Raw genomic sequence first — 25,045 nt, 5'->3', positions numbered from 1 at the left:
ATGGGAAGCTATTAAACTAACTACCAGAAAGAGTCAGCAGAGGAGGTAGCATGAGAAATGGGAGCACAGGGGAAGAATCACGTGACAAAGCCTGGTCCTAACAGAATGAAGAGTTTTGGCGGGAAAGTTAGTTAATTGCTAGCAATCTGGTAATTGAAAGAACACTAGGATTTGTATAAGTATTACATCTGCAATTGTAATAATCATCAGATTCATTGTTGCTTAATTCTCTTCTCAATAATATCTCAGTCTCTCTCATTATCTTTTCCCACCTCCCTCTGAAATTCTTCTCCTTTCTCCCTCCTGATTTCTCTTCTTCTATCTTCCCTACTGATATAATTCAGTTTCTCGACTCCAATCCTCAACAGTGGTATCAGAGCTTGCGGTCCTCGGATTGCAAGTTCTTCCACAATCCATAATGGCAGAAGGTACACGCATGAAAAGCTTCGAAGAGCAGCTTAGGAAACAGGATGCCAGGATTCAAGCGGTTCTCGATTCCATGATAGCAGACAAGCAGGTCATGGAGGAAAAGTTGGAAGTTAATCAAAGGGAGATGCGGTCCTTACTGGAAGCAAATAGCGCAGAACTGAAGAACTTTGTGAGTAGCCAGATCAGCTCGATCTTGAGAAGTTTGCAGGGGGACAAAAGCATTTTGGGAAATCCTAATGGTTCTGCAGAAAGGACTCCTAACAATCGAAATGCGGGAAATTCGAATACCAGGCATGGTGAATTTGGCAATTCCTCTAGAGGAGAGGGGCAACACTGGCCCATGGGGGTCCCCAGGTTGGATTTCCCCAGATTTGATGGCCACAGTCCTAAGGAGTGGGTCAGGAAGTGTGAGAAATTTTTCCAACTATTTCGCACTACTGAGGAGCAGCAGATGGACCTTGTGGAACTGCACTTAGAAGGAAAGGCGGATCTCTGGTATCAGAATTTCAAAAAAGATAGGGGAATAGTCCAATGGAAGGATTTTGGATCAGAAATATGTAGGAGGTTCAGCACTGTGGGAGAGGCTGATGCAGTGGAAGAGTTTAGCAAACTCAATCAAACCTCCACTGTTTTGGCTTATCAGGAGAAGTTTGAGGAGTTGAGGTCTATTGTAATGATCCAGATGCCAGAACTGACTGAATCCTACTACATTTCTAGTTTCTTAAGTGGACTGAAGGGGGAAATTAAATCTGCCGTGAAGATGCACAGGCCAGACAGTCTACAGTCTGCCTTTGAGATGGCCAGATGGCAGGAACATCACTTGGATCTGGTTCACAAGTCCAGTAGGCCTATACTCAGAAATACCATGCACTCAACCTCATTTGGAATTAACAAAGGAGGAAATGGAGCTCAGGATCCGGGAGCAAGACAAGCGGGAACATCACCAACAGAATTCAGCAGGAAGTCTAATTCACAGCAAGTTTTCAAGAAAATCTCCCCCACTGAATTCCAGTACAGGAAGGATCACAACCTATGTTTCAGGTGTGGAGAAAGATTTAGTCCAGGTCACAATTGCAAAAGCAAGGGGATCCACATGATGATAGTAGGAGAGGAGGAGAAGGGTGAGGAAAATCACACAGCAGAAGAGGAGGAGGTTATTGAATACATGGGAACTCAGCAAGAGCATGAGGTGATGCTAACCTTGCATGCACTGTCAGGGGAATTATCCTCAAGCATTATCAAAATGCAAGGGGAATATATGAACCAGCACTTGACAATCCTGCTAGATGGGGGAAGTACTAATTGCTTTATCAGGAGGAGTGTGGCTCAGCAATTTCCAGAAAGGGTACAGAACCACAGGCCCTTCAAGGTCAAGATAGCTGATGGCAAGGAGTTGACATGTGACCAGTGGATTCCAGGGATGCAGTGGAGCATGCAGGGCCACAGATTTGCACACGATGTGTTTGTATTGGACCTGGAGCCTTATGACTTGATCCTTGGAGTTGATTGGATGAAGTCCTATAGTCCTATTACTTTTGATTTCAAGAAGCTGAATCTGTCTTTTGAAAAAGGAGGGGAGCAAGTGGTGCTAAATGGAGACTCCAACAATGCAAACGTAAGGATGCAGCAAGGTCCCTCAGCTCACAAGTATGTCAAACACAAGATCAGGAAGGCATTGCAGCAAGCATGTATGGTGAAGATTCACAACTCACAGGTAATTTCTGAACCAGATTCTCTTACTAAGTTGTTGGCTAAGTATGATGATGTCTTTGCAGAACCAAACACCCTTCCCCCAAATAGATGCCATGATCACCAAATTCCCCTCAAACCAGATGCCCAACCATTCAAAATTCCTCCCTACAGATACCCTCATGTACAAAAAAATGAGATTGACAGACAGGTGAAAGATATGTTGAACTCTGGCCTTATACAAGATAGCCATAGCCCCTTTGCATCACCTGCTCTTTTAGTAAAAAAGAAAGATGGGAGCTGGAGGCTTTGTATTGACTATAGGCAACTGAACAACCTCACTATTAAAGATAAATTTCCTATACCTATTATAGATGATTTATTGGATGAACTATATGGAGCCAAGATTTTTTCTAAAATTGATCTGAGATCGGGCTATCACCAAATCAGGATGAATCCTGATGACATCCATAAAACTGCTTTTAGGACTCATTCTGGTCTATATGAATTCTTTGTCATGCCATTTGGTCTAACAAACGCCCCAGCCACCTTTCAAGCACTAATGAACTCTGTCTTTGAACCTTATATAAGGAAATTTGTTCTTGTGTTCTTTGATGACATTTTAATCTATAGTCCAGACTCCAAGAGTCACCTACACCACTTATCCATAGTTTTGGAAACCCTGAGACAACACTCTTTGTTTGCAAAGATATCTAAGTGCTCTTTTGGTCAAGACCAAGTAGAGTATCTGGGACACATAATTACTAGTGCAGGGGTGAAAACTGATCCATCCAAGGTGGAAGCTATGCTGTCCTGGCCAACGCCCTCCTGTGTAAAGGCTCTCAGAGGATTCTTGGGCTTGACAGGTTACTATAGGAGGTTTGTTAAGGGGTATGGGGAGATTGCTAAGCCTCTTACTGAACTGCTAAAAAGGGATCAATTTGCATGGAGTACTGCTGCAGAAACTGCATTCCAACAATTGAAGCTGGCAATGAGTGCAGCACCAGTGTTGGCATTACCTGACTTCTCAAAGCCATTCCTGCTGGAAACTGATGCCAGTCAGAAAGCCATTGGTGCTGTTCTAATGCAACAGGGGAGGCCAATAGCTTACTACAGCCAAGTACTGGGACAGAATAATCAAGCCAGGTCTACCTATGAGAAGGAACTCTTATCACTCATCACTGCAGTTCACAAGTGGAAACACTACTTGATGGGACATCATTTCATTATCAAAACTGATCATGAGAGTCTCAAATACTTGTTGGATCAGAAAATTAACACCTCTCTCCAACAAAAATGGCTGGTTAAACTTATGGGAATGGATTATGAGATTCAATACAAAAAAGGGAAGGAAAATGTAGTTGCTGATGCCTTGTCAAGGAGGGGTGACTTGGAGAATACAGCAGAAACATCTGTGCATACTATCACTGCCATCAAGCCTCAGTGGTTGACCATGGTAGCTGAGAGCTACAACAGTGATGAGATGGCCAAGGAGGTTCTGCTGAAGTTAGCTATGGGAGCTGACGCATTACCAGATTACTCCTATAACCAGGGAATTCTAAGGTTCAAAGGAAGGGTGTGGATAGGAGCGGATTCTGAATTAAGACAAAGGCTGGTTTCTTGTTTTCATGATTCTAGTCTTGGGGGACATTCTGGGAATCTTGGTACTTATCAGAGGATTAAGAGTTATCTATACTGGCCTGGAATGAAGAAGGAAGTGGAGCAATATGTACAGAGCTGTGAGGTCTGCAAAAGGAGCAAAAATGAAAATTGCCCCTATCCAGGTTTGCTGCAGCCACTGGCCATACCTGACCAAGCTTGACAACAAATTTCTATGGATTTCATAGAGGGATTACCCAAGTCCTTTGGTTGTAATGTGATCTACGTGGTGGTGGACAGATTCACTAAATACGCCCATTTTATCCCAATGACCTCTCACTATACTGCTAAAAGTGTCGCAGAGGCATTCTTTGATCAGATTTTTAGGTTGCATGGCCTACCAACGCACATTGTCTCTGATAGGGACAAGGCTTTTACTAGCTTGTTCTGGCAAGAGCTCTTCAAAATGCTAGGCACAGAATTAAATCTGTCATCTGCATATCATCCTCAGTCTGATGGACAGACTGAGAGGGTGAATAGGTGTGTGGAAAATTACCTGAGAAGTATGTGTATGTATCAACCAGGGAAATGGAGGAAATGGCTACCTGCTGCAGAGTGGTGGTACAACACTAACCACCATAATAGCTTACAAATGTCTCCCTTTCAGGCCTTGTATGGTTACAAGCCTACTCAGATGAACCTGAGGCCTGATAGCACACTAGTAGCTGCAGTGGAGGATTGGGCACAAGAGCGAGTGGGCTGGAACTCCTTGCTCAAGGAGAATCTGTTGAAGGCTCAGAACAGGATGAAACAAATGGCAGATAAAGGGAGGAGTGACAGGGAATTTGAAGTAGGAGAATGGGCTTATTTGAAGCTTCAGCCTTACAGACAAACTTCTGTAGCTGTAAGAAGGAACATAAAACTGGCGGCTAAGTATTATGGGCCATATCAAGTAGAGCAAAAGTTGGGGACTGTAGCTTACAGGTTGAAGTTACCAGCAGGATCAACCATACATCCTGTTTTCCATGTCTCCTTACTCAAGAAGTCACCTAAGGGGGCTCCTCTTAGCACTGCCTTGCCTACCCTAAATGATGATGGAGAGTTTGGTGTTGCTCCCTCAGCAGTTATAGACCAGAGGACAATCTTTAGAAAAGGGCAAGAGGTCGAACAGGTGTTGGTGCAATGGGAAAACATGGAACCTGAGGAAGCCACCTGGGAAGATTGGACATTCATTCATGCTCAATTCCCTACCTTCCAATTTAATCAATCCTAGAGACTAGGATTATTTTTAGGGGGAGGCATTGTTATGACCTGAATTCATGGGAAGCTATTAAACTAACTACCAGAAAGAGTCAGCAGAGGAGGTAGCATGAGAAATGGGAGCACAGGGGAAGAATCACGTGACAAAGCCTGGTCCTAACAGAATGAAGAGTTTTGGCGGGAAAGTTAGTTAATTGCTAGCAATCTGGTAATTGAAAGAACACTAGGATTTGTATAAGTATTACATCTGCAATTGTAATAATCATCAGATTCATTGTTGCTTAATTCTCTTCTCAATAATATCTCAGTCTCTCTCATTATCTTTTCCCACCTCCCTCTGAAATTCTTCTCCTTTCTCCCTCCTGATTTCTCTTCTTCTATCTTCCCTACTGATATAATTCAGTTTCTCGACTCCAATCCTCAACACCAACCCCTGATAATTTATACATTGTCAATTGATAATGTAGCAAGGGCAAAATAAAATAAAAAATAATATAACAAGGGCACTTTTATCCTAAAACATCAAGTGAATGGGCAAAATGCCTATTTGATTAGTTCAGGAGGGTAAAGTGCAATTGGAAGTAAACTTCAGGAGGTTTAGCATATTTAACCCTTTAAACTAACTAGGCATAATTTTCAATTGAAGTATGTGAGGTTTTAGAGATAATCCAGAAAGGGAGAAAGAAAAAAAAATCGCCTAGCAAGAGAGAGAATACATCATTGTCTTGTGAGGCTAATTGTTGGTGGAAAGAAATGGGTAATATCAATGAAAAAAATTCTAGTTTTAAACAGTTATAAAATTTTGTGCTAGAGAAGCCTACACGTGTTGATGGTTAAAGAATAATGCACTTTGAATGTGGTTTGATTCTCATTTCCACTTTAGCCTATAGACATATTTTTCTTTCACCATCGGTTTCTAAAATGAAATTTAAACCTTTTTTTTTTCTGTTGCCTTTTTTGAGCTAAAACAACTCGAAATTCTAATAGCATTTTATACAACAATGAATGTTTGCTTTAACATGAGAGCCAAAGGAAAAGAGCATCCCTTCCAGATGTCTATTCCCAACTTTAGACAAAAGGAAAAGGTGCAGAAAGCATATTTTTTTCACGGATATTGTATACCGAAAAGAGAAGTAAGATCTTACGTAGTCTGGCTGGTTCCAAGCTCATCATGATAAAAGCTTGTTATACTTTTAACCCAAAAAAAAGGGAAAATAAAAAAGAAAGATTATACCTGTTTTATCTTTCTGCAAGAATGAGAAATCTACGTGAAATCAAGAACGCCTGCTCTAGACATGCAAACACATTGGTGCACTTGATCACAAGGTTAATGGTTTATCGCTAAAAAGAAAATGTATATTTTTTTGGTATAGCTAAAAGACAACAATTTGGTTTAAAGATTGAATTATTCTTCAACTTTAACATTTTAGGGGCCTTCAAGATGTAGCATAAATTCTTTTTATGCGCTGCCTAATTATTCCAGAAAAAACTAAATAAACTTGCAATTAAGTTAAGATGGATAATTACATGCCCAATCCCAAATCTAATCTGCTGTTTTAATACCCTACATGATAATGTACAATTGACTGTGATAAATATAGAAGTCCAGATCAAAAGTTTGAGAATATATTTTGAAACTTCATATGCACATCCCTTACCACTAAAGAGATCCTTTTCTCAGGAATAAAAGATAGAAAACAATAACGAGACAGGATTCACCCCACATTGAAAGTCAAATTATCATAAAGCTGGGTGAATCACACAAGTCTGTCGCTTTCAATTACGCAAGATTTACTAATATCCACTTTTTTGAGAGAATCAATAGCATGCATGAGAAAGTAAAAATCAAAAAAAAAAAAAAAAAGGAAGAGCACCAACCAGATGTCCAGTTACTATCACAATCATTGCCCCATCAAGGAGGACCTTAATATTCTTCCTAGGAGAAGAGAAAGGAAAATATTAATCATACTCCTCTTTTTGTTATTGACGTTTCATCTAAACTTTTGATCATATAAATTAGACAAAAGTATCTCTGTTGTGCCATTGAATATACAGCCATCACTTCTTATAAAGATATTGTTAAAAAGAAACATAAGAACATAAAATAAACACCATTAACAAATAGTGCCATTAACACTATCCAAAGAGAAAATTTGAACATCTAATGAATTTGCCAGATTGAAAAACTGCAAGTTCCCTGTCCTGGGAATGCTACAAATGTTCCCATCAGACTTCGATGAAACTGGTTTATATTCAAATTCAAAAGTTTGGTAAAATAGTTTTTGTTACTATTAAAATTCATTTCCCCAATTCTTAGTTATCGTCCAAATTACCAAATTTATATGTTTTACAGTGTATTGCATCACATACTAACTACAAACTTAAATCTTTGCTACTATAAACCTGTTCTCTGAATTTCAACTTCTTTTTTCATTTGATGGTCAAAAGATATGAAAGATTCTTGCCTTTTATAATTTCAAATATTGGTTATTTGCCTGAAAACCAATTATTGATATCTAGCTAGTTAATCAAATTTAGATGGCAATACGATATTAGTCTTGTAGAATAAAACTAAAAAGAATCCAAAATTTTTAATCGAATTATTGGCTGATGGGAACCTTTTCTGACAGCCCGATGGGAGGAAATAAAGTAAGAAAAAGATACAGCAACAGGGACCTATAAGCACTACGGAAAGTGAATTCTTTTTCCCAAGTGAAATTGCACGGTAAGTGATAAGAACATTCTATGCACTATATTTTTGTGGTCATTTTAAGGGTTTTGAATCATGTTTCGTTCAAAAGAGAGTATTGAAAATGGTATTATTCCACCAGTTGACATTTGAGCATGCATGATTAAATGTTAGAAATGTTTGCCTCATTTCACTCGTTTGGTTGGTCATTTTCTGCCAAAAAAAAAAGGGGGGTGGTTGTGGGGGGGGGGGGGGGGTTTATAGATTCAAAGGAGAATTGATTATCACAAGAAGTGAGGGAAGTAAGTCAAATTCTCGTCACAAAACCGGTTCTTGTCAAGAACCGGTTTGGAGTTGAGAATTCTAGGCAAGTCGATTTTGAAGTTGAAGGAAATTTTTGTCGAAGAGAAACCGGTTCTTGAGAGTCCCGGTTTCCAGTCGGGGATTCTCCGTCGAAAAAATTTCGTGCAAGCTGGAGTTAAGTCCATTCACCCTTGCTTCTTATCCATTCAATCAGGGTATATAATAAAATTAAGATTAATTATAATTTATCCCCCTAATGTATATAACTCAATATTCAGTTTACCCCATAATATTTTTTTGTGTCACTTAACCCCATAGTGGACAAGATTACCCCGTATTAAAGTTTGGTTTCTTTTTTCTTCTCTTTTACTTTTCTTTTAAAATTAGTTGCCTTTTTTCAAATTCTTATTCTTGAGCAAATAAAAAATTCCTCTATGTATGTGTCAAAGAATCATATCTTAATTGAGTTTATGTTCTATTATTATTTTTCTTTTTCTTTGAGAAATTTATTATTACTTTTCTATTTAATACATTTTTCTTTATAATATACATTTTTCATATAATTAGTAAATTAGCAATCAATTATATTCTAATTAATTTCATCCATTTTTCAACCTAAGAAATTAAATAAAAAAATTTATTCTATATCCTTAATTCCTTATAGTTAGACAATTCAAAAAAAATGGCTCATTTTTTTTTTTCACAATCACATTTTATGCCTATAATTTCGGACATCTATTTTTTTATCTTTTCCTATATGGATTTTTACTTACTAATATATTCCTTAATAAATATATTTCTTTCCTTTGGTACTTTATCACTGTGAATTAAAGTGACCAAAACTTAACTAGGACTCAAGATTAATTGAGAAAAGAAAGGGAAAAAAAAAAAGCAAAATGAAAACTTAGCACAATAGAGGGGTAGTTTTGTCGCTTATCAGACTAAGTGAGAAATGTGATGTATGTGAGATAAAAAGGTGATTGGAAATATAAAAAGGTAAGTTAGAAAATGTGTTTGTGATGCAAGCGAAATATTATTTGGAATAATTTTGATATCCAAACACTCCAATGTTTCGGAGGTAAACCACAAATTTGACTAATACCTTAAGAGGGAGTTTTGTAGTTAACCAATGAAATTATGGGTTCTTTGCGTCCTTGGGACACACATTCAGAGATGGGACCAGCGTTTGTTTGCCTTTCTTTGTTAAAGTTTCTAGAATTAAGGGGTAGATGATAATGTCTGAAACTTTTAATGGGTTATCTCTCAATTGTATGTGCTTATCATGTGCCCTTAGGGCACACACATTTTTTTTTAAAGAAAAAACCTAAAATTATTACCTGTTATATTGTCAATTTGTTGACCTCATGGCACAAGATGGAGTAAATTATCTGAATATGGTACAGTAATAAAGAGAAAATTTTTATCACGGTTCGGACTAACTACTTTTTTTTCCCTAAACCTCCCCCATTCTTCTATTCACTCCTTACCCCAAACTTGACAATCAAGCTCGAACCCTAGTATGCCAAACAAGTTTATTAGTTGATTTTTGACAAATGAAATACTTTTAATTGGACAGATAAGAACCCTATGATCTCATTTTAATTATATTTAATGTTGAATTAGTGGCTTCCACAATGTTATTTGGAGCTTTTTCATTGGCCAAAGACCAATTATTACGCTTGTTGAGGAGTTGATCCGAATATGATATACTTTCTCTGACAAAGAGGCTACACAAAAAGATCAAATGCTAATTTGCCTAATCACTCCTGCTGATTAACCCACCTAAACAAATTTAGGTTTTATGGCTTTAACTCTTAACTCATCAGACCCCTTAACGAATTTTAGTTCACCTAACTAAAAACCAAGCCAGATTTAGATTTGGTTATTCAATTTTTGAAAACTTGCAAGGTAAAAAGATGTTGGATGTGGCTAATGAATGCCCTGAGAGCACAAATTAAAGTAAGGTATCATGTATTAATTTTTTAGCAAAAGTCCAATTAATTTAGAAACTAATCTCCAAGTCTCACCCTTTTTCATTTTCTCTTTCTTCTTCTCCTCCTTTTCTTTCTTATGTTTAGATTTATTTTTCCTCCTCCTCATTCATATTGTTCTATAAAAATTTTGCTACTATTGTGTTAAAGAGTTTACTTTTATGGTTAAGTGCATAGTGCTATTTCTTGCTAAAAAATATTTAATTATAAATCATCAATTATAATTAAAAATTAAAAGGCATATACTTTATTTAAAATTTTAATTATTTTCTATTTATATTAGCAATTTCATAGTGTGCATTAATTGTTAACTAAATGATATTATGCATCAATTGTTAATGAAAATAGAAATTACATAAGCTATGAGATTAAGATTTTATACACTATTAGTGCAAAGTTTTTTCACACTAGCAGTTGTGAAAATATGCCACCTGCCTAAAATCTAGCAGTTGTAAAAATATGTTACCTGTCTAAATTTCAAATTTGAAATTAGATTACATGACATATACGGAATACTGCTTGTGTATACACTAACGATGCATAAAAATTTAGGGTTGGGTATCTATTATCACATCTAAAATTCATCTAATCTATCATATATATATATATATATATATTAATAATTCTTACCCTCCCTTGCATTTATATACTTTCCCTATTAATTTTACTTACAATCCCTTGTATTTATTCACCGTTACAAGATTTTTCATGTCACTGTCATTTGCAATTTGGGATCCCTTTTTTTGATCTCTACTTCTTACCATTGAGACAACCAAGTGGTAAGATCATCATCTTTTTCCTATCCTCAGAACTATCTTGTCATGTGTGATTTATAAGACTCCACTTGCATGCAATGAAAAACTCGTAGTCATTAGAGTCTTCTGATGCATGAAAGTTGCATTTTTTTGTTTCTTTGGGACACATGCCACACAACCCAAAGAATATAGCCCAAATCTAATAACCATCCTGGACTAAGTATAAACCATTGGAGTTGTTATAGCATCTACACCGATTCACGTTCAAAATCGATATTGGACTCCATCTTTCCCTTCATCCTTGAATCATCTGCCTATACTCACTATCAAGTATCCTTCATGCTTTCTAGCTTTCTATCCTTATCCATTCAATGCTTCTTGCCAAACTTTTGAAACAAGTATGTTTTTACACATTAAATTGTCGAATTGGTAATTGTTACTAACCGACTTGATCTCAATAGTCAATCAGAACCCAGCCATGTACCACACAATGATACCAAATTATTGGAACTCATATCTGGAATAAACAACTATCAAAACATCAAATATGCAACAATAGAATCGCACCAACCCACAAGTATGAAAATATAAACGATACATAACATTTAACGTGGTTCGCATCCATTATTAGGCTTATATCTACGGAGAGAAAATTCATTTTTTATTATGAGAATAAATCCGATATAAGAATATAAGTTAAATCCGATATAAGAATATAGGTTGAACCCAAGCTCAACACTTTTATAATTAATCTCACCTTCCAAGAATCATCTCTCACCCTATGTAAAGATTATATTGCTTCCTTATGTGCATTTTTTAATATGCCAACCTTTACCTATCATAAGTAACATCACTTGGCCAACACCTAAGTAATAATAAAAAAAATAACTACTAATTCCTAAATTTATATAGAATAAAAAATAATTTCTAATTTCTAAACTTATACAAAATAGAAAATAACTTGGCAGCCATTCAAATAACTAAAATAATTAGGAAATTAGTTACTTTCACATAAAATAAGAAATCTATCTAAAAGAAATTATGCCAATTTCCTAACATTTATAGTAGTAAAGATGAATATTCATCATGAAGATAATGTGAACATATATTGTAATAATTTGAGCGGCAAAATGGCAAAACTGCAAGTTGGGTTGAGATTTAGGCCATTTGTAAGTCTGAAAATAAGATTTTACAAAAAGCTGGGCTGGATCCAAAACTCAACGAGTACACCCACCAATACAGTCTTGCCAAGTCAGAAAAGTCTCATTTAATCTCTGCGTCATTAATTTATTCCAAGGCCCACTTCCTTGTTTCTCTTTTTTTTTTTCCCTCAAAATGCCCCACTCTGTGTCCCTTTTTTCTACAGATCTTTAGATTTTTTTTCTCCCTATTTTGTTATACTATTGGAACCAAACTATAGTTATGGAATATCATTGAGATATTATTAGAATTCTTGTTTTCTTTTTGATAAATGAACTTTATGATTCATTCTCATAAATCTACACTAATGATAGAAGATACATCAAGCTAATGTGAAGCAAAAATAACATATCTGAAATTCAACAGATACAATAAATTGAAAAATTAAGAACACATCTGATAAATAAAAATAGCAACACGAAATCCCAAAATATCTTCTAATCGGATGAATCATTATAACTCTATTCTATGCATGTTTTGAACTACCGAATCTAATGTTAAACAAATTTGGGCTAGCAGAAAGATAGATTTGACATAACAAGTTCAAATGTTTCTAGATCTGACAAAATAAATCTAAGAAATCTCAAAACTAATAAGAAAAAGAACAAAAGATAAGAAAAACTCTCAAAAGGAAATCCTAAAAGGGAATAAATATCCCACTAGAAGAATTAGGAGAGATAAAATTATCACTAAAAAAATCCAGGAGAGAGAATACTTCTACTAGGAAAAACTTAGGAGAGACTGGGATTTGAACAAAACAAGAAGGAAGAAGTTAGAGAAAGGGCCTTCCTTCCATGGAGGAGGAAGCAAGTTGTCCGCCAGGGAGAAAGGGTTAGAGAGAAGGCGGAGGAAATGTATAGAGAGAAGTTAGCCCACTAGTATTTCTTGTCTTCTTGGTGCTTTTTTTTTTGTTTATGATGATTTTATTATATAGTTTTTCACCCTTTAATGAATATAAAAAAAACCCATGATCATAATGATTAACTGGAGAAAAGCAAAATGATTTGTGTATTCATTCTGTAATGGTCAGCATATTAGAATCCTTAAAATTTTATTAGTAAATTCCAAATTGAGCCCTGGTTTGTTGATTCCCCGTGCATATGGTGAAGCTGAAGTCTGTTGGAATTAATCAAGAAATGTAGCGCAATTATGATTACCATTCTGCAATTAATGATAACTTGGATACATATGAACTCAGTAATTTGGTGATATACAACAATGGAAATGCATGCATTTAAAGCAAAAGGGAACAAGAAGAAAATATAGGAAAGTAACTATTCAAAATATACCAAAAGATAAAAAATAAAAATAAAAAACTTGGAAACAAATTAACATAAATCCTAAGGGTGTGAAATAGTCTATTAGTAGTCCAAATTTTAGTGTCTTTTAATGTGATGATGAATTTTAGGAGATTTTTTTTTTGTTTTAAGAGCTTGTAATAAGGGGGAAAAAAGAATCAAAAGATTTGGAGGAAAGATAAAAGGAAAAAGCTGCGGTTTGGGGAGGAAAAAAAGGAAACAAGGGAATGGGCTTTGGAATGAATTAATAAGATAGAGATTAAGTGAAACTTTGATGATTTCTTTTAATGTGATGATGAATTTTAGTTGATTTTGTTGTTTTATGAGTTTGTAATAAAGGGAAAAAAAGAATCTCAAGATTTCGAGGGGGAAAAAGTGGAAATAAGATGCGGTATGTGGAGGGAAAAAAAAGAAGGGTAAACAACAAAAAAGCCCCCTGTGGTTAAGCAATCATACATAAAAGCCCCCTGTGGTTTCATATCATACCAGTCGATACCCCGTGGTTTGAATTAACCTGAAAAGTGGACGGAAATCGGCAAAACAGACGGAGCTGAGTGAATAGACGAAAATACCCTTTTGAAGAACGCAGCTTGCATGTAAAATTTTTTTTTTTTAAGTAATTTGTTAAATAGCCTGCCTGAAACCCGCTTGCGGGTTTCCCCCTTATGTAAAATGACTAAAAGCTGCGTTTCTGTTCTATTTATATCAAACACATACTCTCAAACCCTCACCTGAAGGGTGAGGATGAGAGGGGAGGTTTGCTGGGCATCCTAGGGCCCTCCGATGGGCATGTGCAACTCAACGCAGCTTGCATGTAAAAAAATTTTTTTTTTTTTAAGTAATTTGTTAAATAGCCTGAAACCCGCTTGCGGGTTTCCCCCTTTTTTTTTTAAAAATAAATTCTATGCTAAAATGACTTAAAACAAAAATAAAAGACTAAAAGTAAATAAAAACTAGCATGAAAAATAAAAATAACAGTAAATAAAAATACACTAAAAATTTGGTGTCTACAGTAGTTACTGAATAATCTGGAAACAGATTGAATGAAGACTCAGAAGAAACGGAAGCTGGTCTCTTATTATTAAAGAGTGAAGGCTAAAATAGGCATATCAGGTGAAAGTTTGTGGTGGAAATCTGTTTTTCGCATATGCACGCGCCTTTGCAGTTCGTTTAAGACACACGCCGAATATTTGACGATTTCCGTCCACTTTTCAGGTTAATTCAAACCACGGGGTATCGACTGGTATGATATGAAACCACAGGGGGTTTTTATGTATGATTGCTTAACCACAGGGGACTTTTTTGTTGTTTACCCAAAAAAGAAACAAGGATGTGGGCCTTGGAAAGAATTGATAAGATAAATATTAAGTGAGGCTTCGCTTATTTGAGAAGGCTGTTGGTGAATGTACTCAAGAAATTGTCAGGATCATCTGATATACTTTTTACTCAATTCTGTAACTTTGGAAAACAGCCAATAATCTGGCCGATCAACGATATTACTCTAATTGTGATCAAATAACAATTTACTAATGACAAAGAAGTATCAATAAGAAATAATAAAAGGCCAATTTAGAGCATAATCCGGAGATTCAATAATCCCATTAGAGTATCATGGCATCCATTAGATATAAGCCGTTAGATGAGAACTTGTTGAGGTAGTAGCTTAGTGTTGCAAATATGGTTGCATGGGATGCTTGCGAGCCTGGTCGAAGTAGACATGGCCACGGTTTCGGTTTATAAATCTACTGTTCTGATTCTTCTAAAAAATGAATTTGAAACGAATCTTATAAGGACGGTTATGGTTATGATTCTTGAACCTCCGCTTTCAATCCACTTTCAATCCACTTTCAATTCCACTTTTATTCCAGTTATAGTTCTAGTTCCTTTAGGTTACAATTCTAGTTTGTTTAGTTATGTTTAAACACTTGTTATTATAAAATTTATTCTAAGAAAATATAACAATGAATGTAGGAAAAAAGAATTTCATTGTATTATCATGTGCAAGGAAAAAGAAAAAATAATATAAATTTTATGAAAAATAATCTCATTGTTAATTGGATTAGATTGGTTTTAGACTTAGATTAGTTACAGGGTCTAGACTTACTAATGGGACGGGACAATGGTTATTGGACTGGAATTGGTGCTTTTAGTATTGGATGCTGACTATTGATATTGAACTCTAAATTGGTTAGATAAGTTTGGGTAGTAAGCATTTTTATAGACGATTTAAACAAGTCCTAAATTGTCGATTTCAGTTCCAATTCAAGTTTTTGGTGAACCTAAAAATGACCTTTAGTCATGGTATAGTTCTAGTTCCAGTTTCTAAAATTCAAATTCCAGTTCTGGTTCAACAAATTATTGGTCCGATTCCGATTCTGATTCAAATCTGAACTGTGGCTATCTCTAAGTCGAAGCTTGACTCAGCTTAGTCAGTCTATTAAATTGAGTCAAGTATTTCTATACTTGACTTATTGGCTCGTCGATTGGATTTTGGATTTTTAGTAAACTTTTTTATTTGTAGTGAAATAACATTTATGTTCCTATATTTCTATTATTTATCAGAGTAAAATGTTTATTTTGTCTACTTTCAGAAAACATATATAATTATCCTTTGTTTGGCTTGATAAGTCTTACACTCCAGTTTGACTCTTTTCAAGCTTGAATTTGAGTTTGAATTGAGTTATATACTAAGAGCTTAATCAATGTAGTCTCGAGTTTGAGCTTGAGAAGATTAAGTCAAATTCGGCTCGATTATATTAAAGTTCAACTCGACTCGTTTACCAGCCTAGTTGCAAACTAAGTTCATGGGCAAAATGAAAGATAAGTCAAACTGTAGGGGCTTGTTGGTGTAATCTACCCTAATTGCTTATCAGCCAGTGGTAAGCATTATAGGGTCTTTTCTAGAGATGGCACTGGGGACAGGCGGGGACGGAGGAAATTTTCTCCCCCACTTTAATCGGTGGGAGGGTGGGAGGGGAGGGGAGGGAGGATACCTCCACATAGGGGTGGCAATCGGGTCGAATTCGGGTTGGCGGGTCGGGTTGAGACCCGGGTATAACAGAAAAAACGTTGACCTGAACTTGACCCGCCAACCCGAAACGGGTCAGGATACCTGACACGAACCCGAAAATTTCGGGTTGACGGATCGATCCAAAATGATCCGAAACTTAATTTTAATTTATTAATTTATCACTGTAATTTCTAATAAAATCAATTTCTCACAAAACTAATTACATAATCAAGTAATAAAAATTTAAATAAATAATTCCAAACCAAATCTAAAATAAATTAAATACCGTAAAAGTGTTTTATCCCAAACCAAATATAAAATAAATCAAAACAATATAAAAGTAAAAAAAATATAATATATTATTTGTCCAAATATAATAATTTCAACTTCACACAAGTTAAATAAATTCATTTAGGATTAAGTAATTAATGCCTTTGAAAAAAAAAGAATAACTTAGTTTAGTTAGATAAAATAATTTTTATGTTTATTAAATTATTTTTAATTCGTAAACGGGTCATATCAGGTCACCCACGGGTTGACCCGAAATCGACCTGTTTTCTTTTCGGGTTCATCGGGTTCGACCCGATTCTGACGCGTGTTAAGTTCGTGTCGTGTTTTCAGGTCGTGTCAGAAATTGCCACCCCTACCTCCACCCTATCCCCCGCCCTGTCCCTCACCTTAATTTAATATTATATATAAAATATAAACATATAACATGATATAATTATATATATATATGTAATATGAAATGAATAATATAATATTTTCTTGTGATAATATAATAAATTTTTTCATTAATTTTTTGAGGCAAAATAATAATTATGTTATTTAGTTTACATTTTTTTGTTATAGCATGTTGTTTATAAAAAAAATAATGATAATTGATTTAGAATTTATGTAATATCAAATATAGAGAAACATATTCACAAGGTCAAAATAATTTTTAAACATTATCCCGTGTTAATTTTTTTTGCTGTAAAATTCAAAAGAATTATTAATACATCTATTATTAGTGTTATACATATATAAAAATAAAGTCATATAAAAAGATAAAAATAGTAGTGGGGCTTTGTAGGAGGGGACGCTGGGGTGAAGGTAGCGAGGGACAAGGGAGCTTTTAGGGGATGTGGTGGGCACTCTCCTGCCCAAATTCGCCCTATTGCAAGCCTTATTCTGGTAACCACATAACAGATTCTGGTAAAAGTCTTTATATCAGCCATAAGACCCATTAATTTACTTATTTACTAGTATAGTATATTGACCTGTGCATTGCACGGGATTATATGGGAGGGAGGGAAAAATATGGCCGAACATAACATTATTATCCATTTATCTCATATTCTTCGCCATCATGCCTTTTTTTCCACCTCTCAATCTCCTCTCTCCTCGATAGTCCTCCTACTCTCCACTTTTATCCTTTTCACTTTCTGAATCTAACTTTGTCGCATCCCTACAACATTTTTTCATTCCTTCATTTCCTACACAATTTTCTTGTATCTCTACAACCCTTTCTTGTTTCATCAAATCCTATTTTCTCTTTGCTCTATCTCGCTCCCACCCAATTACCCTACCTCTTACCCAATTTTGCAGCTCACTTGTGTCCTATTCTACTATTATTTTCATCTATTTATAAATGTAAATGGTAACCTATTTACTCACCTATTAACAAATGAGTTTGCATATGTAATTTAATTGGATTCAAATGGGTGACCAAATTAACCCATTAATTAGTGGGAATGAAATTGACAGATTTGGATCACTTATTTTGACTTAATTAAATTAGACATAGATTCAAACTCAATCATTAGTGGGTAAATCTAAATTACTCTAATAATTATATTCTAAATTTTGCAAAGATGTATTCATCGTTTTTTCTCTTCTTTAATTTCTATTATTTTATTTTTTTAAAATTTATCCTACTTCCTCCATTTCTCTCATAAAAATTTAATAAATTTCGTGAATGTTAATTGATTGTTTGCATTAATGCCTAAATTATTTTTAGATTGTCGTAAAGTGACAAAATTTGAAACTCACTATGATGACCATTTTAGGCTCCTCTAAGTAATAAAATCCAACATAAAAATTATAAAAAGCAAACCTATTAAAGTGCCCTAAGCTTGCTGAATACAAAAGAAAAAGGATAAGTTTAAAACTGCAAGAAAATTGATTTAGTAATTGTAACATAAATTATTAAAAAATAAGAGTAATCGAGTATATCATTAGAAGATGTTGACAAATGATTATTGTACCTAGAAGGAAAGCGATAAAATATAATTGGGTGAATAACTAAAAAATAGGACTAATCACATTATCTCAAGGATTTGGCTAGATAAATTAATCCTCTTTAATGAAGGAATAAAAGGGGCTAAAGTGATAAAGATATAATAGGGTGAATAATTTTAAAATGAGACTAATCAATTATCCCTGAGAATTTTGGCTTGACAAATGTATTTTATTTAATTAAGGAGTAAAAAGGACTTAAAGTATAAATAACAAACTATAAACGGTTTATGAAGGAGATAGTGAGAAAGTTTTAAATTTTAAATCTGACTAGTGATAGGATTAGTTATAACCCACTATTTTAAAGTTTTTAATTAGATTTTATGTATTAAAATAAATACAAAAATCTAGAAAAAAGAATGAAAAGTTTGGAAGTCATTGAGAGGGTCTCTGCTAAAAACACTCTCTGCAATACATATAGATATAGATATAGATTTTTACAAAAGACTTAAGTTGTTTTCTTTAAATGGTTGGGCGGGGATAGCTCGAGCTCAGTCCATTTAGCCCAAAAAAACTTGATGAGTCTTATATTTCATAGGACAAGATGGACCTTAGGTCTAAATAATAGATCCGAATTAAATATGAGTCGAGTTTGAATTTTACTAAACTCAAGTTTGATTAAGACTCCGGCCCATTCATATGTATAATTATATTTGTATATATAATTGTGTACTAAATTATATATAATATATAATTATATATATTATAACATTAAAATATTAATAATATATATAAATTTATAATAATTTATAATAATTTATACAAATTAATATATTATATATAATTATGGACTTTAATTATGAGTTTGGATCGAGCCTAGTATAAGCCCAAAACTCATTTTAAAGGTTGGTTGAGCTTGAACTTGAACCTTCTAACTTGGACCCGAGTCAAAAAACCTGCAAGCCCAAAATTTCCTTTTATTTTCTGAGCCGAGCTTGAGCTTACTAACGCTCGGGGTCGACTCATGAATCCATTGACACCCCTAATTGACACGTAATAAAAGTATCATGAAGTTCTAGGAAAACCCCCACTTTGGCACTTGGGATCCTTGATTACATGTTTTTTATGCCAACTCAATGCCACCTCTAGTATTGTGCCAAGTGTCTTGTTATTATTTGCACTTTAATTTTCTAATAATTCAAATTGATTTGGTTTAATACAAGTTTTCTCTACTCTCTAAAACTTTGAATCAAAATTAACCGACCGATCTAATTCATATATCAATACTTTTGAGTTAACCACTCACGATCTGTTGCTTTGGAGAAAAAGATAGTTGATGTTGATGGTCCATCAGGATATCTAGGCTTCCTTCTTGCTTTCTTCGAACGTGGCATCTCTATTTCTTGATGATCAGTACTATTTTCTTCACGGGGTGACCTCAATCTCTTCAATTGGGGTTTCTTGATTATATCCCCATATGAGAACAGAACGTGATTACCATCATCTTCTTGATGTTTGCCTTCAAAATCAAACTGGGATATTGCTGAAGGAAGTTCCTCGGACAATAATGTGTGGTTGGAGCCGGTCTTCCTTCTGAACGATCTTTTCCCTTTTGTGAAATTGTCATCAATTTTACCAGCAAGAAGCTGCAATTTACCGACCCCATCTGAACCATTGTCCATTGATGATTCCTCTGTTTCTTTTTCAACAAGAGTTTCAACAAAGTGGAAAGATTTCGCTTGAGTTTTCTTTCTTTTTCCTCCTCCTCCAATCTGTTCCCCTCTACTTCTGCAACTGCAACCAAGATATCAAATTTACCCCAGTTCGGGTACAGTCCAATACCCGAATAATCAAGATGGCGTTCATCATCATTACTACCGCTCTTCCCCATCTCTTTATTCAATTCTTCCTTCTTTGAGTTTTGAACGACTGGAATTGAAAACCCTTTTTCAAGAATCAGCAACCAAACTCGAGAACACGTGCTTAATCGAAAAAATAAACACTGAGAATTCGATTTATCAAGAATAAGTAAAAAGTTCTTCCTTTCAAAGCAATCAACGATGAAACACTTTGGAGGCAATTTTATTTAGGATTTTCTTTTTCTTTTTCCCCAAAGCAACAGATCGTGAGTGGTTAACTCAAAAGTATTGGTATATGAATTAGACCGGTCGGCTAATTTTGGTTCAAAGTTTTAGAGAGCAGAAAAAACTTGTGTTAAACCAAACAAATTTGAATTATTAAAAAATTAAAGTGTAAATAATAACAGGACACTTGGCGCAATATTAGAGGTGGCATTGGGTTGGCATAGAAAACATGTAACCGAGGATTCCAAGTGCCACTTTGGGCACTTTGAACTATCCTGTTGGCATTCGGGTACCCATAATACCCACTTAAACGCACAATATTCTCCCGGAGAACATGCCATCCGAGGAAAAGTTTCGGATATGTGGAATATCTTTTGTCCCAAAGTTTCTGTATAAATACGAACAGCAACTAAAGCTGGTTGCACAAGAAATGAGCAATAGTAATATGCATAATGGCTGTAAGAAAGATACCTATACAAATTTTCTTGCATAAAGTGTGCATCCATATATTTCATGCTTATTATCCTGAGCAGGTATGAAGAATTCCAACTAGTTCAGTTGTCCTGATCATCATGGCAGCCAAAGGGAACGACACCAAGATACTACACACTAGCGATCGACAGTTGCAAGTCGCCGAGAATACCAGGAAACCAAGGATAAGATGGACTCCAGGGCTTCATAACTGCTTTATTAAAGCAGTTGATCGACTCGGTGGGCCATTTGGTGAGTATAAACATACAACTATGAATACCCTTCAATAGTCTTTAGTAATATGGCGAGACTTTTTATGTTTTTTGATATTTCAAACCATGAACAGAAGCTACTCCAAAAGAAATCATGACGCAGATGGACATTCCTGAGGTTACCTCAAGCCACATAAAAAGCCATCTTCAGGTAAATGACTCCGGAGATTTTATGTTAAATATCGGGCTTGGATAAGGGACCAAATTGTTACTAAGTCTATGAATTTCTTGATTTCCAGAAGTACAGGCTGAGAATGGGTTGCAATAGTGGGACAGCAGCTGATAGCACAGTTGCAAGGAAAGGTAAGATTCCTGTCAACTAAGCCTATTCCTTAGTGGTTCATTAAGATAAAGTTATGCTTTTTTGTCTTGATTGCTCAACAAGAGTCAACAACTGATCAGCAAGTTCTTCATCATCTACTACACTTGATTTCTAGCCTTAACTGATCAGCAAGTTCTTCATCATCTACTGCTCTTGATTTCTGGCCTTTGTTGTTTCGGTTTTCAGCTGCAACAAACACCATGTTTGAAGCAGATGATGGTAGCAATACTGCAGGATGGCACACAAATGAGTAAGACCACGGAACTTCATAAATTCTCTGCAATCCGAAATTCTTTTAAGAAAACAAATAACATTTTTGCTGAAATCTGTTAACAGCATTAGGTATATACAGGTCCAGGATTTTCAATCTACAAATTCATATCTTAAGAAGTTTGTTTTGCTAACTCCAGAAGCATCCAACTTATGCAAGCACAAAGGACTAAATTTGAAGGGAAGAGAAAAATTTGCAAGAAGAAGGTATATGTTCTATTATAACTCAATGCAGTGAGGCTAAGGATTAGTCTCTAGCCAAATGCCGCTTTCAAATCTTGAATTCTATCTACACAGAGTCATTTTAAACTGGAACTTCCAGCAAATAGAACCTGGATTTGAAGATCTTGGACTAGTATAAATGTGACAAACAGTTGATATTAATAGAGAGGAACCATGTCATGAAATCTAGCCTACGGACAAAGTTGTTTAAAGGGAGTGACTGAGGGAAATTTGGATGATGAACATGAACAATAGAGCCACTTTAAAGTGCTTTCCAGGGAGAATCCGGATTGTGGATATATGGCCTTTCAGAAGGAACAGATATAGTAAATTTATACCTTAATTAGTTAGATTATTAAGTTAATGTTCCAAAATTGATATTGCTTTTCTAATTTTAATGTTACTTACGACTTGTCCTAACTTTTTTGAATTGCATTTAAAGTAAGTATATTGCTCATAAAAATGTCGTTTTGTGTTAGATGTTGAATTCAATGAAAAATTGACCAAGTCATGTGCTTAACCTTTAACTCTTACGTTTTAACTTTCTTTTTTATCAATTCAAAGAGCATAAATATTAGTCAATTTATTTCCAATAATATGCATTTAGATAATACTTTGTGATTGTTTACTTAATTAATTTACTGTAATTAACTTAAAGAATAATATTGATAATCTAAAATTTGAAAGTATTTCGACCAACAGATGCAGTATGTAAGGAATGCAAGTGATGGGACACAAACTACTTTCATTACTTGTTTATTTTTAGTTTGTAAGTATCTCATATATTTATCCTATTCTTCAATCCTGTATATTTTCATTTCTCTAAATGTCTCAATTTTTTCAACGCTATGAGCAAAATTTTTTAAACTTTTCGTTTTTTTGGCTTTCAAAATGATTGTATTAGACTAAATCCTGAGCTTCAAATAAACTAATGAAGTTTAACTCTAATTTGTCCTCAAATCATTGGCAACCATTTTCAAAAAAAAGAAATCACAAAATCAGGTATATTTTTCGACTCCTAACTAGATCTCTTGTTTGCTTGTTTTTTAGGCAAATCTTTACAAACGTGTAAATTTAATTAAATTATGATCACAACAACATTATTTAACTGTTGATCAATAATCTCAAGACTATTATTTTAAAACGCAATAAAATACCCATTAATTAAATACTGTAAAAAAAATTGAGTCATAGACATAAAAGAAAACCAATCATATCGATCACTGTGAACTTCTATGAGCAAAAGAACATTACAAGAAAATCAATGTATTATTGGAACTCCGCAATTTAAAAAATAGACCTATTTATAACAAGGAAAAAAGAAATAATCTTGGCCACAAACATTTTCCTGTGAATGAAATTTTACAAGGGCATTTCCAATTCCACTATTCATGACCAATGGGCTCGTGCACTACATCTCTATTCTAATTTCATTTCTAAAATCCTTTTTTCTTTTGTCGTTTTTCTTGATTCAGGATATAGAAATGTACAACATACTTAACCAATTATCTTAATCAGTTATTCATCATTGTGAATGTTTGCAGAATTCAGACAATGTGGGGCAACATCAAGTGCAATGTAATGGGGACAAAAACTTCCATACAAGCACCGGACATCAAAGGGGAAAAGGGAAAAAGAGAGCAGAAGATGAAGATGTTTTCCATTTGGAAAGACAAAATGGGCAGGAGAAGCAAAGTGATCATCATCTCCAACGTCCATTATTCAACCTGAATGCTCCTGCTCTGGATGAACATCAGCCAGGCTGGGATTGTGAAATCAGCTTCCATCTGCGATCGTGAAAGCACTATATATTAGTCTTTCTGGTAATAATCTATTTGACAGTTATATGCTCTATTGTCATCATTAGCTGATGGAGCTGCAAAGAGATTTAGTTGTGAAGATAAGCTTCTTCAAGCCTTCAACTTACAGGCTGATGATCGACTGCCATGCTTATATATCTTGGACAAGACAACAAACAATATTTATTTTAAAGGACAAAATTTGGTACTATTTGAGTTATAGTAAAGAAGAAATGCGACAATAATCAATGTGTAGATCCATTTAATTTGGATTTTTGAGTCTTTGCTGCCAACAAATTCCCTTTGTAATTTGATGCTCTAAGTTTTCAAAGGCTCAGATTACGGTCTTCTTGGCAGCCCTCGAGGTATATCATTCTCGAGCCAGCCCGTCTTGTAATTCCCCAATTTCATTTGAGAGAGTCAAGTCTAAGGATATGATTCATACAAGTCTACATTTTCTATAAAACTCTAAAATTTACAGTTTTCAGTCCTTTGCTTTTCTTCATTCCTTTATTTCTTTTTTTTTTGAGAGAAAGTCTTTTGTTTCCTTTCTCTCTTCCCCTTTTCTCTTTTGTATTTAATCTTCTTTGAAGAGAGGATATTATTTCTTCCCTATTATTTCTCACGGTAGATCCTATTTGAATCATTTTTTTAATGTAATTGTAGGTGGGGAAATTTAATCTAATTTATAAGTTAAAATTGAATCACGTTAAATTGATCTCGATTAAATTAAATTAAATTATGAACACCTTTTTGTCTTTAGACATACAAATTGGGCCAGTGATTTATGGGCCTTAAAGTGAAATTGTAATGGTCAGTCAAATTAAAATGGATTAATTACTTCATCAATTCATACTAAACAATTTGGCCAGCACATTGTTGAAGCCTAAATTAAATGGTTCTTCAATTACAAGTGGCCCAAATTGCAGAAGCATTCTGAATGGTTTCTTGAAGATCAATCTTTTGGAGGTTTAAATCTAAGTCTACAATTTTTTGGGTTATAATTAAGGGTCATCTCTCAAGCGAAGATATACATTCAAATTCCTAGATCTCAAAGAAATTTTGTAAAATTCTCGCACGTGCTTTCTCCCTTAAATCCAAGTCAAACTCAAAGTCAAATCAAATTCATGTGCTTGTTGAAAGCTTAAGACTGGAGATTTAA

The 25,045-nt window shown here is 34.6% G+C and overlaps 2 protein-coding genes across 4 annotated transcripts; both read left to right on the top strand.

Annotated features, from left to right (window-relative positions):
• The first annotated feature begins 418 nt into the window (after positions 1–418).
• LOC113770091 lies at positions 419–3,940 on the top strand. The gene has a single exon (XM_027314449.1). It carries the CDS (start codon positions 419–421, stop codon positions 3,938–3,940), a length of 3,522 nt encoding a protein of 1,173 aa, XP_027170250.1.
• A 17,017-nt stretch (positions 3,941–20,957) lies between these two features.
• Positions 20,958–24,308, top strand: LOC113749635 (probable transcription factor KAN4). 3 transcript variants are annotated; one of them, XM_027293451.1, is made up of 7 exons: positions 20,958–20,985; positions 21,061–21,250; positions 21,345–21,421; positions 21,510–21,573; positions 21,779–21,842; positions 21,929–22,069; positions 23,629–23,885. In XM_027293451.1, exons 2-7 carry the CDS (start codon positions 21,100–21,102, stop codon positions 23,813–23,815), a joined length of 684 nt encoding a protein of 227 aa, XP_027149252.1. In that variant the 5' UTR covers positions 20,958–20,985; positions 21,061–21,099; the 3' UTR covers positions 23,816–23,885. The 3 variants fall into 3 exon arrangements, with proteins under 3 accessions (XP_027149252.1, XP_027149260.1, XP_027149269.1); XM_027293459.1 differs by having other exon boundaries at positions 20,982–21,250; positions 22,003–22,069; positions 23,629–24,308; XM_027293468.1 differs by lacking the exon at positions 21,929–22,069 and having other exon boundaries at positions 20,982–21,250.
• Positions 24,309–25,045: the final 737 nt, after the last annotated feature.

This window comes from Coffea eugenioides, chromosome 1 (genome assembly GCF_003713205.1).
Source record: "Coffea eugenioides isolate CCC68of chromosome 1, Ceug_1.0, whole genome shotgun sequence".
Taxonomy (NCBI): Eukaryota; Viridiplantae; Streptophyta; class Magnoliopsida; order Gentianales; family Rubiaceae; genus Coffea; species Coffea eugenioides.
This window is presented reverse-complemented; position numbering and strand designations above follow the sequence as displayed.

What these genes read in the sequence shown, in the direction of transcription:
- LOC113749635 (XM_027293451.1), top strand. Translation starts at nt 21,100, where the DNA reads ATGGCAGCCAAAGGGAACGACACCAAGATACTACACACTAGCGATCGA. An exon ending in ACATAAAAAGCCATCTTCAG is followed by an intron (nt 21,422 to 21,509) that starts GTAAATGACTCC and finishes CTTGATTTCCAG; the next exon opens with AAGTACAGGCTGAGAATGGG. An exon ending in GCAGGATGGCACACAAATGA is followed by an intron (nt 21,843 to 21,928) that starts GTAAGACCACGG and finishes ATCTGTTAACAG; the next exon opens with CATTAGGTATATACAGGTCC.
- LOC113770091 (XM_027314449.1), top strand. Translation starts at nt 419, where the DNA reads ATGGCAGAAGGTACACGCATGAAAAGCTTCGAAGAGCAGCTTAGGAAA.